This window comes from Procambarus clarkii, chromosome 26, assembly GCF_040958095.1.
Source record: "Procambarus clarkii isolate CNS0578487 chromosome 26, FALCON_Pclarkii_2.0, whole genome shotgun sequence".
NCBI lineage: Eukaryota > Metazoa > Arthropoda > Malacostraca > Decapoda > Cambaridae > Procambarus > Procambarus clarkii.
The window spans coordinates 17,838,968-17,853,170 of NC_091175.1; the positions used below are offsets into that span (position 1 = coordinate 17,838,968).

The following is a 14,203-nucleotide window of genomic DNA, read 5'->3' on the forward strand; positions in this document are numbered from 1 at the left end:
CACGGAGGTGGCGGTTCCTGACAGGGGGTCAGCGCCCCCTGTCCACTACAACACTTTCTACGACGAACTTTCCACCAAAGTCTTCCTGTTCGTGACGCGTGCTCCTGGCCAACTCACGCAGGGAGTGCGTGCGTGACTCGCTCTCACTCCTGTTGAGTGAGTGCACGTAGTCACTCAGCCCAACCACATTCGCTCAGGTCCCAGCATGCACGCACGTGCTGAGTACAACGCACTCACAATCTTTTGGTTCGCCTTTTCTCTCGACTGCCATCGCTGAAGCAGAGAATGCGCGTATGCACTCATGGTAATATTGAAGCGAAGAGTGTATGTATGCACTCACTCACTAGGTTCATAAACTCACTACCAAATAATACTGATTTCCAGCACGAGTGCTGAATGACTTGTTGCTAACTCACACACACTCACACACACACACACACACACACACACACACACACACATACACACACTCACCTGGCCAACTTGGTTAAGGTTGCCAGAGGTTGTGTCCATCAGGACTCATCTCCCACCAGCTTGCCTCTATGTTCGATATATTTTTGGGTTTAGCCTTGAACTCTGGATAGGCTCGAGGTCGGAACACTTGCTTCAGGTCTGTGCTTTGTCCAGACGTTTCAATATTTATCTAGACACTCAATGTTGTTTCAGATTTAGCTACTCAGGACGAAGTGTCCATGTAGCACGGGCTATGGTGAGCCCGTAATCGACACTCAAATTACCGCGTAGTGAAACAGTCCCCCTATGTACACTGCCGGGTAGTGAACTAATCCCTCACAAACATTACAAAGTAGTAGTGTAATCCACCGCGTACACTACTCACCTGCATGAATCCCAATCCCAACTGGGACAATTCAAATCAGGCGATTAGTTGATTAGCTGATCGTGGAAATTGTCGCATATTGACGAATCTCAAATATTATTTTTTACTTTAGTAGCTATAATAGATTCTTTAAAAGTGGTCCCGTTTCAAATCAATTTTTCAGCAATTAAGAACCTGACATTTATTTTGAAATTTAAATTCACTTTTTAATATTAAAATAGATTACTATATTTATGAGCTATATTTAGCAGAAGACTAAGCTTGCTGCTTAGTCAGTAAGGCTGTGTTGTGACCTTAATTTAACAGTGAATAATGCTTAAGTCTAATTAGGCATAATCAGGCCTAATTAAAAACTTACCCTGCCACCTGAAACTAGCCGATAGAACACCGTCCTCATCCCCTGCAGACCGGCGTTCGATTCCCGTTGGTCAAGTGGCTAGACACGTCCTTCAATCCGTCTTCATATCCCTTTCAAAGTGCTATATAATCATACCCACTCAGCGCTCTCTCTTAATAATTAACCAAGAACTTAGTCTGTCTAATATCCGGGTTATATGAAGGTTCCTTCCACCCACACTGTGGGTGTGGGGGCGAGGCCAGACGCCGTGAATGGGTTGGCGGGAACCTGTGTGCGCGCCGCAAACCTGCCCGCGCTGAACACATTGTCCTGGGACAAAAAGTTATAGAGGCGGAGACGGTGGGGCGCAAGAGAGCCCAGCTGCCTCCTTCCTTTCTTCTCCCTGGTGGAGAGAGAGAGAGAGAGAGAGAGAGAGAGAGAGAGAGAGAGAGAGAGAGAGAGAGAGAGAGAGAGAGAGAGAGAGAGAGGGGGGGGGGGAGGGTGTGTGCATGGCTGGCTAATCATGGCTTCTTGTCGCTGTGGAGAGTGTCGATCTCTTGCATAAACCGTGCATAGCTTGCACAACGTGCGTGCGTGCGTGCGTGCGTGCGTGCGTGCTTGTGTGTGTGTGTGTGTGTGTGTGTGTGTGTGTGTGTGTGTGTGTGTGTGTGTGTGTGTGTGTGTGTGTGTGTATGTGTGTGTGTGTGTGTGTGTGTGTGTGTGTGTGTGTGTGTGTGTGTGTGTGTATACACGATCTTAGCACTTTTTATACAATCTCGTGTACACACATCCACAACTTTTATACACAACCATGCACAAACCTCCTAAAAATCACAAACATACAGGCTCCACAACCACGCAAAGATCTCACAACCATACCCAGACCCCCACAACCATGCACAGACCCCCCACAACCATACCCAGACTCCCACAATCATGCCCAGACCCCCACAACCATACCCAGACCCCCACAACCATGCCCAGACCCCCACAACCATACTCAGACCCCCACAACCATGCCCAGACCCCCACAACCATACCCAGACCCCCACAACCATACCCAGACCCCCACAACCATGCCCAGACCCCCACAACCATGCCCAGACCCCCACAACCATGCCCAGACCCCCACAACCATACCCAGACCCCCACAACCATGCCCAGACCCCCACAACCATACCCAGACCCCCACAATCATGCCCAGACCCCCACAACCATGCCCAGACCCCCACAACCATGCCCAGACCCCCACAACCATACCCAGACCCCCACAACCATGCACAGACCCCCACAACCATGCCCAGACCCCCACAACCATGCCCAGACCCCCACAACCATACCCAGACCCCTACAACCATGCCCAGACCCCCACAACCATACCCAGACCCCCACAACCATGTCCAGACCCCCACAACCATGCCCAGACCCCCACAACCATGCCCAGACCCCCACAACCATACCCAGACCCCCACAACCATGCCCAGACCCCCGCAACCATACCCAGACCCCCACAACCATGCCCAGACCCCCACAACCATACCCAGACCCCCACAACCATGCCCAGACCCCCACAACCATGCCCAGACCCCCACAACCATACCCAGACCCCCTCAACCATACCCAGACCCCCACAACCATACCCAGACCCCCACAACCATACCCAGACCCCCACAACCATACCCAGACCCCCACAACCATGCCCAGACCCCCACAACCATACCCAGACCCCCACAACCATACCCAGACCCCCACAACCATACCCAGACCCCCACAACCATGCCCAGACCCCCACAACCATGCCCAGACCCCCACAACCATACCCAGACCCCCACAACCATGCCCAGACCCCCACAACCATGCCCAGACCCCCACAACCATACCCAGACCCCCACAACCATGCCCAGACCCCCACAACCATACCCAGACCCCCACAACCATGCCCAGACCCCCACAACCATACCCAGACCCCCACAACCATTCCCAAACAACCACAATCACCGCATGATCATCATAAACCCTTCACAACCCCCTTACAATCACCGCAAAAACCATAACCTCTGTACACCAACCTATCACAACCTCACCACAACCCCTCCCCCCCCCACACACACACAACCACCAAAGATAGAACATTGAACTTAAACTCACCTCAAAGAACATGTATATACCATCTTGAGGCAGTATTGACTCGTCACATATAAGATATTTGATCCTGTAATGGGGGGGGGGGGTTGGACTAAGCATCCCCCCTTCCCCCCCCCCCAGTGTTACTGCACCTCACCCCTCATGAACAAATCCACAAGGGCCGTGATGAGGATTCGAACCTACGTCCGAGATCTCACCCGTCATCTTTCAGCCCGTCCTCCAAACAAAGATCCAAAAGTGATTCCACGCACCCGCCAAACCCCCTGTTTATGAATGAAAAACGGTTTACACACGACTCACAACTCATTTCGTTCGAACACTTCCGGAACAAATGCTTCACTGACGAATTTTGTTCGAACCACAACGCTATAAATGCTTCACCCACGTACTACAAATACAAATAATCGCCAACAGAACCCAACCACCTAACCTAACCTAACATATGCCTATATATACACAATATGCTAATATATCATAATATTAATTTATATTTGTGAAAATTCCTGTTTTAAATGAACAGCATGTTAAAATTTATGAATGTGTCTGTGGGGTCGACCGCTGGATGTAATGGACTTGAGTCGAGGACGGGTTGCATCTTTAGGAGAGGGGGGGGGGGAGGTTGTGGTTGTTGGTGATGGTTTAAAGTCTTTCAACTACTGGAGGGTAATTAAGGCCGCCACAATAGCTAATTGACCAACCAGAAACTATACTTTAATCATGAACTAAAACTACACTTTAGTTCAGGACTAAAATATAATTGGTATATATATACATATATATATATATATATATATATATATATATATATATATATATATATATATATATATATATATATATATATATATATATATATATATATATATGAGAGAGAGAGAGAGAGAGAGAGAGAGAGAGAGAGAGAGAGAGAGAGAGAGAGAGAGAGAGAGAGAGAGAGAAGAGAGAGAGAGAGAGAGAGAGAGAGAGAGAGAGAGAGAGAGAGAGAGAGAGAGAGAGAGAGAGAGAGAGGAATATACCTTTCAGTGTGTATCTCCAAGCGTGAGAATGGCCTAGCTGGGTGAGGTGTTGGCCCTTAAGGCCGGCCGGGACACAATCAGATCTGTTCCATGAACAATTAGACAAGTTCTTGCAGGAAGAGTTGTACCAACCCATCTGTGATGGGTATGTGAGCCTCCTGAACTTTAAGATCAACTTATCACCAGACAAAAACTCTCGGTACCCACTCCAGGTACACTCCAGGTATGAGCCTCGGGGAGGAGGGGGGGTACCACGGCCACAACAATACCTTTCTGACCAACCAGCGAGTATATAGACCTTTTCCTCGTGAAATGATCGTTTATCCCGTCGTCACGATTAAAGTTAATTGCTCAACCACTTGGGCTGGACGGTAGAGCGACGGCCTCGCGTCATGCAGGTCGGCGTTCAATCCCCGACCGTCCGCTAAGTGGTTAGCCACCATTCCTTCCCGCCGTCCCATCCCAAATCCTTATCCTGATCCCTTCCCAGTGCTATATAGTCGAAATGGCTTGGCACTTTCCCCCTGATAATGCCCTCCCCGTCCCCAACTACTTCTACCATATGTGAAGAGGACAAATATTTGTTTATTTGTTTCTTAAAGCAAAGAGCGCGCTCTCACCACCCCATACGGGGTTCGATCCCAGGGTAGAGAAACATGATTGGGCACCGATTCATACCTGTTGGCTCCTGCCCTCCTGGTTTTAAACTGCTTAGCGGATCGTATTCCAGGGAAAACTAGTAAGATAAGGCTTAAGAGGACTCGGAGGAATGAAGGTCCTTCAAAAAGTCATCTGCTTCTGTAACCTCCAGTGGAATTTGATTTCGTTGTCAATCACTTGCAAAAATCTCCGACATCCAGAGATTCAGAGTTTCTGAGACACAGTCGGTCTTGTACTGTCCTTCTGGGACGGCCATAGCTTATATTTATTGGGTCATATTTATTTATTTACTTATAAGTACAAGAGTTGTTACATTCTTGTACAGCCACCAGCACGCGTAGCGTTTAGGGCAGGTCCTTAATCCTAATTTGTTCCCTGGAATACGACCCGCTAAATTGTTTAACAACCAGGTAGCCAGTTTACTGTTGGAGTGAACAGAGGCTACAGTTAAGGACTGGCGCCCAGTCAATCCTCCCCGGCCAGGATACGAACCCAGGCCAAAGGGGCCGCGAAACAGGAGGCGAGCCACAGCCACCACGGGGACTGTGGTGACGGAATAAACCTCTCAAGTCCGGTTTCGCATTCAAAGGTCTAATACAAAAAAAAGAGCAAAGAACCGGTCTCAATTGTGAGGGTCATTTTTATTACGTATTGTGAGAGCTCCCGTGAACTGGTTCCACGGGTAATAGATCACTACATGTGAGAGAGTTCCAGGGGAGGCTTAGCTGTGGTACATGAGGGCACTGTATCAGGACACTGTAACCGGACAGACTGCATTAGTTACTGCGCCGCGCCTGTGCCAGGTAAGTCCACTACGGGCTCACCATAGCCCGTGCTACTTGCAACTTTTTGTTCCCAGTAGCTGAATCTATAACAACAACAACAACAACGGAGAGACTGTAGATAGGTCGCAATCACCAGTCTATTTTAGACAGTCAACATAACGTTGTTACGATAGACAGATATTCCGTAGGGGTACCTTGGGATATTTAGGCGAGTCTTGAGTTCCTTGGGGTACCTCTGCTTCTTCGGGGTACCTCTGCTTCCTTGGGGTACCTCTGCTTCCTTGGGGTACCTCTGCTTCCTTGGGGTACCTCTGCTTCCTTGGGGTACCTCTGCTTCCTTGGGGTACCTCTGCTTCCTTGGGGTACCTCTGCTTCCTTGGGGTACCTTGTGCTTCCTTGGGGAAGGCGCGACGCATCCAAGAGGAAAGAACACAAAGGCTTTGTCTTGAAGGAAGAGCGTCCAGACCTCTAAAGCGTCCACTTGAGATCATTACAAAGGTCTGCCAAGTCTACGAGCTGCTTATATGTCTACTCGTTCTCTGCGATAGACTGAGGCACCAGTCTCATGGCTCCGTCTCTCATGGGAGGTTGACTAGTGACTTATGAAGACCAGACCACACACTAGAAAGTGAAGGGACGACGACGTTTCGGTCCGTCCTGGACCATTCTCAAGTCGATTGACAATCGACACAATTGACTTGAGAATGGCCCAGGACGGACCGAAACGTCGTCGTCCCTTCACTTTCTAGTGTGTGGTTTGGTCAACATATTTCAGCCCCGTTATTGTGACTCCTCGTCTGCATTATGAAGTGTTTTAAATATGCAACTGACATGGAAATTGCAAAGTACATCATTTACATACCCGTATCGTATCTATATAGACACGTATAGGCACGTACCTTCTATATAAGATTCACGAAGCAGTTACGCAGGTACTTACGAACGTGTACATCTTTCCTCAATCTTTGACGGCTTTGGTTACATTTATTAAACAGTTTATAAGCATAAAAAGTTCCCAATCAACTGTTGTTATTGTTATAAACAGCCTCCTGGTGCTTCGGAGCTCATTAACTGTTTAATAATTGTAAACTTAGCCACCAAAGATTGAGAAAAGATGTACAGGTTCGTAAGTGCTTGCGTAACTGCTTCGTGAATCTGGCCCCAAGTATCTTCCTGGGCCACTGGCAGCAAGATCAGTGTATTGACTCACTCCAAACACAAATAAGAAGCCGTAAGTGTCTTAGCGAGTGGAGTGTAAACAGAAGGAACGTGTCTCCCCTCACTGGAGTGTATAATGGACACAAAAAAGCCTTTGTGTACTCAAGTGTATCTTGAGAGAGTGTGTTTCCTCGTTGTTGTTTTAGATTATCTAATCAGAACGAAATGTCCATGTAGCACGGGCTATGGTGATCCCGTAATTGAGTTCGGTTATTCGCGATAACCCTGTTACTCTGATGTGTTTCCTCAGAACTTACCGTATATCAGACACCTGAACACCTTACCTAACCTCACCTAGGCCTATCTATACACGGATTTCTGATATACAGTATTAATTTACGTTTGAGAAAATACTGATTTCGAATTCAATGTTAAACTTGCAATAAATGCGTATTTATGGCTCACCTGCAGCTAGGACGAGCTTGAGAATGGGTTGAGCAAGGATACATATATATACACACATGTGTATACATACATATATACACATGTATACCTGTATCCCACATCTGTGTCCTGACGGGAGATAGACAGCAGGCAGCTTCAATCACACAATAGCAACCTTAATTGAGTGAAACTCTGCCTGAATTAAAAATCTAATTAAGGTTTACAAGGTTTTAAAAAAGGTTAAAAAAGGTTTTAAAAAAGTTTTTAAGGTTTAAAATTGTAATTAAGGTTTTAAAGATGGCAAAAAGTTGATCGTACGAATTATTTTAGGTAACCAATCCTAAAATGGGTTTATCTAGTTCACAAATATATATATAAACTTTTAGCGACTCAAAGGTAAAGGTCGATAAAATCATTTGCTTTTTAAAAGTGTATTCATTGTGGAAATCAATTCCTGCAACTCAATGGCTGGGATATTTTTTTTCTTCAGGGAAACTCCTGAGAAATGGAGTTTGATGACAAGATACAAATCTTTTAAGATTGTTCCTGACACAAGATGAGTCACGTCTTGAGTGAGGCCCACCCCTGACCCACCGTGGGTGAGGTGGGCCCCACACACACTCACTGACCCACCGTGGGTGAGGCGGGCCCCAAACACTCACTGACCCACCGTGGGTGAGGCGGGCCCCAAACACTCACTGAGCCACCATGAGTGAGGTGGGGCCCCACACACACTCACTCACTGACCCACCATGAGTGAGGTGGGCCCCACACACACTCACTGACCCACCATGAGTGAGGTGGGCCCCACACACACTCACTGACCCACCATGAGTGAGGTGGGCCACACACACAAACTCACTGACCTACCATGAGTGAGGTGGGCCCCACACACTCACTGACCCACCATGAGTGAGGTGGGCCCCACACACACTCACTGACCCACCATGAGTGAGGTGGGCCACACACACACACTCACTGACCCACCATGAGTGAGGTGGGACCCCCTACACACTCACTGACCCACCATGGGTGAGGTGGGCCCCAAACACTCACTGAGCCACCATGAGTGAGGTGGGCCCTACACACACTCACTGACCCACCATGAGTGAGGTGGGCCCCACACACACTCACTGACCCACCATGAGTGAGGTGGGCCCCACACACACACACTGACCCACCATGAGTGAGGTAATGAGAACAGGTGGGCCCCTCCCCGACCCACCACAAGGACGCCAACAAGTCCTCCAAGACTCACTCGAAGGAGTTTTTACCCACCAAGAATTACGCATCAGGATCAGTACTGAGGCTAGGACAAGGAAGTCGTCAGGAGAAAGCGCCCCGACATGATATCTACAGCTACCGAGGGCCTACTGCATTTTTTTTTACATAGGCCTATCCTCACTAATGTACCTACCCGTAAACATGCATAACACGACTACCCTTAGAGCTTCCGTCTCCTAACCCATGGAGGGTCGATAGTTCGAGCCTCCTAGTGCCCAAGTGAATGAAATGGGTATCCTAGGGTACATTAAGGGGGTTACAGAGGTCACGTCAAGAGCTCTTTGATCTACAGAGCCCAAGCTCTAAGGACCAGCCATATAGGGGGGAGGGGGAGGGAGATGCTAATCAGGCCCAAAGCAGTAAACGCCCAATGTAAACACAGACCTTGAGACAACCTTGTTACAACCTCGCTACAACCATGTGATTGGGCTGTATTACAACCTTGTTACAACCATGTGATTGGGCTGTATTACAACCATGTGATTGGGCTGAGTGATTGTTATGATGATAATCATCCTCAAGGCAGTATAGTTGAGACACAGATGGTATACTACGCGGCTTAACTAGCCTGTGACTATTCTCTAGCACCATCGACGACTAAGCACTGCCATAGCCTCGTATTAGAGAACGGTGATAACTAGAGTATAATGACAACTTAAAAATCGATGTTAACTAGAGAACGATGATGACTAGAGAAGTGTGGTAACTAGAAACCGTTGAGAACCGGTTTTCTTCACCCAGTGGTGTCTATAGTGTGGTGGGTGTGGCGGGGGAATGGTAATTACTTCAACGGGTCAGCCATATTTGGTTAGACCCGTATGGTGAACGCCCCACTCCTTTGGTTATACCCACCTACCTCCTCTCACCCACCTACCTGCCCTCACCCACCTACCTGCCCTCACCCACCTACCTCCTCTCACCCACCTACCTCCTCTCACCCACCTACCTGCCCTCACCCACCTACCTCCTCTCACCCACCTACCTCCTCTCACCCACCTACCTGCCCTCACCCACCTACCTCCTCTCACCCACCTACCTGCACTCACCCACCTACCTCCTCTCACCCACCTACCTGCCCTCACCCACCTACCTCCTCTCACCCACCTACGTGCCCTCACCCACCTACCTCCTCTCACCCACCTACCTGCCCTCACCCACCTACCTGCCCTCACCCACCTACCTCCTCTCACCCACCTACCTGCACTCACCCACCTACCTCCTCTCACCCACCTACCTGCACTCACCCACCTACCTCCTCTCACCCACCTACCTGCCCTCACCCACCTACCTCCTCTCACCCACCTACCTCCTCTCACCCACCTACCTCCTCTCACCTACCTACCTGCCCTCACCCACCTACCTCCTCTCACCCACCTACCTGCACTCACCCACCTACCTCCTCTCACCCACCTACCTGCCCTCACCCACCTACCTCCTCTCACCCACCTACCTGCCCTCACCCACCTACCTCCTCTCACCCACCTACCTCCTCTCACCCACCTACCTGCCCTCACCCACCTACCTCCTCTCACCCACCTACCTGCCCTCACCCACCTACCTCCTCTCACCCACCTACCTCCTCTCACCCACCTACCTGCACTCACCCACCTACCTGCCCTCACCCACCTACCTCCTCTCACCCACCTACCTGCACTCACCCACCTACCTCCTCTCACCCACCCAGTCAACCACCAACTTGGCCACCCACCTAAACTAATTCAGGAAAAGTCGGTGGAGCACATCCACTTAACGAGCCGTTGGACCACTGGAAAATAAAAAAAAATGAAATCATACACAGTGTGGCCCTGGGAGCCAGCGCCTCCAGGAGCGCCACCACACGCCGCGGGGGAACAGCAAGTGACACCGAACGGCACTTCTATACACCGATAAATCACAACAACCTTATATATACACCCATTTAAACACAAACACAATCTCTGTAGCAGAACGGTATATAGGATCGAACCAGCGTCCTGCGTCGCCCCAGACACCGGGTCTTAATCCACACACACACACACACACACACACACACACACACACACACACACACACACACACACACACACACACACGCAAGGGTCAGACCTTGTAGCACCCTGCAGTTCAAAACTTCATGAAAAAGTCTTGCGTTAAGCGTCGTACTATCTAGATGACTAGTGAATGACGTCATACGCAGACGCAATTTGATTGACATTATATATATATATATATATATATATATATATATATATATATATATATATATATATATATATATATATATATATATATATATATATATATATATATATATATATATATATATATATATATGTCGTACCTAGTAGCCAGAACGCACTTCTCAGCCTACTATGCAAGGCCCGATTTGCCTAATAAGCCAAGTTTTCTTGAATTAATGTTTTTTCGACGACCTAACCTACCTAACCTAACCTAACCTAACTTTTTCGGCTACCAAACCTAACCTAACCTATAAAGATAGGTTAGGTTAGGTTAGGTAGGGTTGGTTAGGTTCGGTCATATATCTACATTAATTTTAACTACAATAAAAAAAAATTGACCTCATACATAATGAAATGGGTAGCTTTATCATTTCAAAAGAAAAAAATTAGAGAAAATATATTAATTCAGGAAAACTTGGCTTATTAGGCAAATCGGGCCTTGCATAGTAGGCTGAGAAGTGCGTTCTGGCTACTAGGTACGACATATATATATATATATATATATATATATATATATATATATATATATATATATATATATATATATATATTTATTTCCTAATGGGAAAAAACCCCGCCTGGGTTTCCCTGTATGGGAACATACTGCCATATTAGCATGTAGAAAACTCCTCCCCCCTCCACCTTCCCGACAGGAACAAAACCTATTGGGCTGTCTACACCTTGTCACTCACACTCACACACAAACTGCAGCCCCCCCCCCCAGATGGTCAAACAAGGAGATAAACATTGACCAACTGTCAAAGCTTCAGTAATTAAAAAAAAAAAAAGAGTACAAAGTGAGAGAACTTTTTAACCCTTAAACTGCGCCCATCGTCCTCAAGCGAGAGGCCTCGATGAGGATATCAGGAATGAGGATATCCTCATTCGTTATCACTCTTGATAACGAATGAGGATAACAGGCGCCTAACAAATTACAGTTTCAAATGTAGATATACACACTATACATATCATATATCCCCCCTCTACATGTTTCGGCAGGTGTTGTCTGACCTATATGTATTCACCAATATATATGTATACAGCTATGTATATGTATACACACCCCTGGGAGCTACGCCTGCTCCCAGGGGTGACGCACACCACAGACGTGGTCTTCAATTTAAACGCGCCGGCCTAACCAAAAGTTATAATCTATGGTTATGTTTCGTGTACAGTTTAGGCCTAAGGAAAGTAGAGTGGTTCTGTTATAAGTGTTCAAGTGGGTGGAGAGTGGAACATTGGTTCAAGAAAGAAGTGTGAGTATAATAAGTTGCGAGTCTTAAGTATTCTATCCTACTACGGTGCCCTTATCCTAACCTACCAGAGGACCCAAAACAGAAAACGAGACAATAATATCAATTTATCGCGAGCCGCTTCCATTTTCTAGTACGATTTTTTTTTTAGCCTTTAGGTAGAGTATACGTCAAAATACGACGTTCTATTACGACAAATTAATCTTGCATTCCTAAATATAATAGTAAAGTTATTCGTTGAGATAACATCAAATTCCTTCGTAACAGAAATAATATATCTAAGTCAAACTTGCCGCACCAGAGACCATCAACATAGCTCAACTCCCTTGGCCTCGGGCGGGGGGGGGGGGGGCCTCCAGTGACCCTCCAAACTATTACTTCTCGCACCTTGCATACGGTCACGCCACAGAGAGTGACGGAGGTAAATATAGCACCGAGTCGTCCCAGACTGTACCAAGCAGCAGCAGCGGTGGTAGTAGAGGTTACAAGGGCGTAACCCAACATGTTAAATAACTAACCCCCCCCCCCCCCCCCGACCTCTTGCGTCGACGCGACCTCAGCGTAGACGCAAGAATGCGTGACCGCGTGTCTCACGTCATAACCAAACACTGAAGCAATGCTCAGGTCTTGCCAGCGTCCAGTGATGTGTCCATCTATTGCACAACATTTTTTTTGTTACGCTATCGACCAAAACGTACAAATTCCCACCCTAAACTGAAATATAAATCACCGTAATATTGAAATGTCCTTCTCTACAAGCTGGGAGGATCCACAAGCTGTGTCAGCGTCTGGCTACAAGCTGGGAGGATCCACAAGCTGTGTCACCGTCTGGCTACAAGCTGGGAGGATCCACAAAGTGTCACCGTCTGGCTACAAGCTGGGAGGGATCCACAAGCTGTGTCACCGTCTGGCTACAAGCTGGGAGGATCCACAAGCTGTGTCACCGTCTGGCTACAAGCTGGGGGGATCCACAAGGTGTCACCGTCTGGCTACAAGCTGGGAGGGATCCACAAGCTGTGTCAGCGTCTGGCTACAAGCTGGGAGGATCCACAAGGTGTCACCGTCTGGCTACAAGCTGGGAGGATCCACAAGGTGTCACCGTCTGGCTACAAGCTGGGAGGATCCACAAGCTGTGTCACCGTCTGGCTACAAGCTGGGAGGGATCCACAAGCTGTGTCACCGTCTGGCTACAAGCTGGGAGGATCCACAAGGTGTCACCGTCTGGCTACAAGCTGGGAGGATCCACAAGGTGTCACCGTCTGGCTACAAGCTGGGAGGATCCACAAGCTGTGTCACCGTCTGGCTACAAGCTGGGAGGGATCCACAAGCTGTGTCACCGTCTGGCTACAAGCTGGGAGGATCCACAAGGTGTCACCGTCTGGCTACAAGCTGGGAGGGATCCACAAGCTGTGTCACCGTCTGGCTACAAGCTGGGAGGATCCACAAGCTGTGTCACCGTCTGGCTACAAGCTGGGACGGATCCACAAGCTGTGTCACCGTCTGGCTACAAGCTGGGAGGATCCACAAGCTGTCACCGTCTGGCTACAAGCTGGGAGGATCCACAAGCTGTCACCGTCTGGCTACAAGCTGGGAGGATCCACAAGCTGTCACCGTCTGGCTACAAGCTGGGAGGATCCACAAGCTGTCAACGTCTGGCTACAAGCTGGGAGGGATCCACAAGCTGTGTCAACGTCTGGCTACAAGCTGGGAGGATCCACAAGCTGTGTCACCGTCTGGCTACAAGCTGGGAGGATCCACAAGCTGTGTCAACGTCTGGCTACAAGCTGGGAGGATCCACAAGGTGTCACCGTCTGGCTACAAGCTGGGAGGATCCACAAGCTGTGTCACCGTCTGGCTACAAGCTGGGAGGGATCCACAAGGTGTGTCACCGTCTGGCTACAAGCTGGGAGGAATGTCTCGCGGTGACGGCTCGCGCTAGCAGCCACATATTGAAGGTAATGACACTGACCTACAGCCAATGCAACGCTGCCTTCGCCAACTTCACTCTGCCTTCGCCAACTTCACGCTGCCTTCGCCAACTTCACTCTGCCTTCGCCAACTTCA

The 14,203-nt window shown here is 48.5% G+C and overlaps 2 protein-coding genes across 2 annotated transcripts in view; one reads left to right on the forward strand and one right to left on the reverse strand.

The window, feature by feature from the left end:
* The window catches only part of LOC138368812 (adhesive plaque matrix protein-like), a 24,623-nt gene extending 14,239 nt beyond the window's left edge, over positions 1 to 10,384 (forward strand). Inside the window, exon 3 of the mRNA XM_069331511.1 lies at positions 9,480 to 10,384. Within this exon, the coding sequence (XP_069187612.1) occupies positions 9,480 to 10,384 (905 nt within the window). The remainder of the gene's footprint in view (positions 1 to 9,479) is intronic.
* LOC123756831 (DNA oxidative demethylase ALKBH2) overlaps positions 1 to 14,203 on the reverse strand; it is a 166,473-nt gene that overhangs the window by 139,528 nt on the left and 12,742 nt on the right. The window lies entirely within an intron of this gene.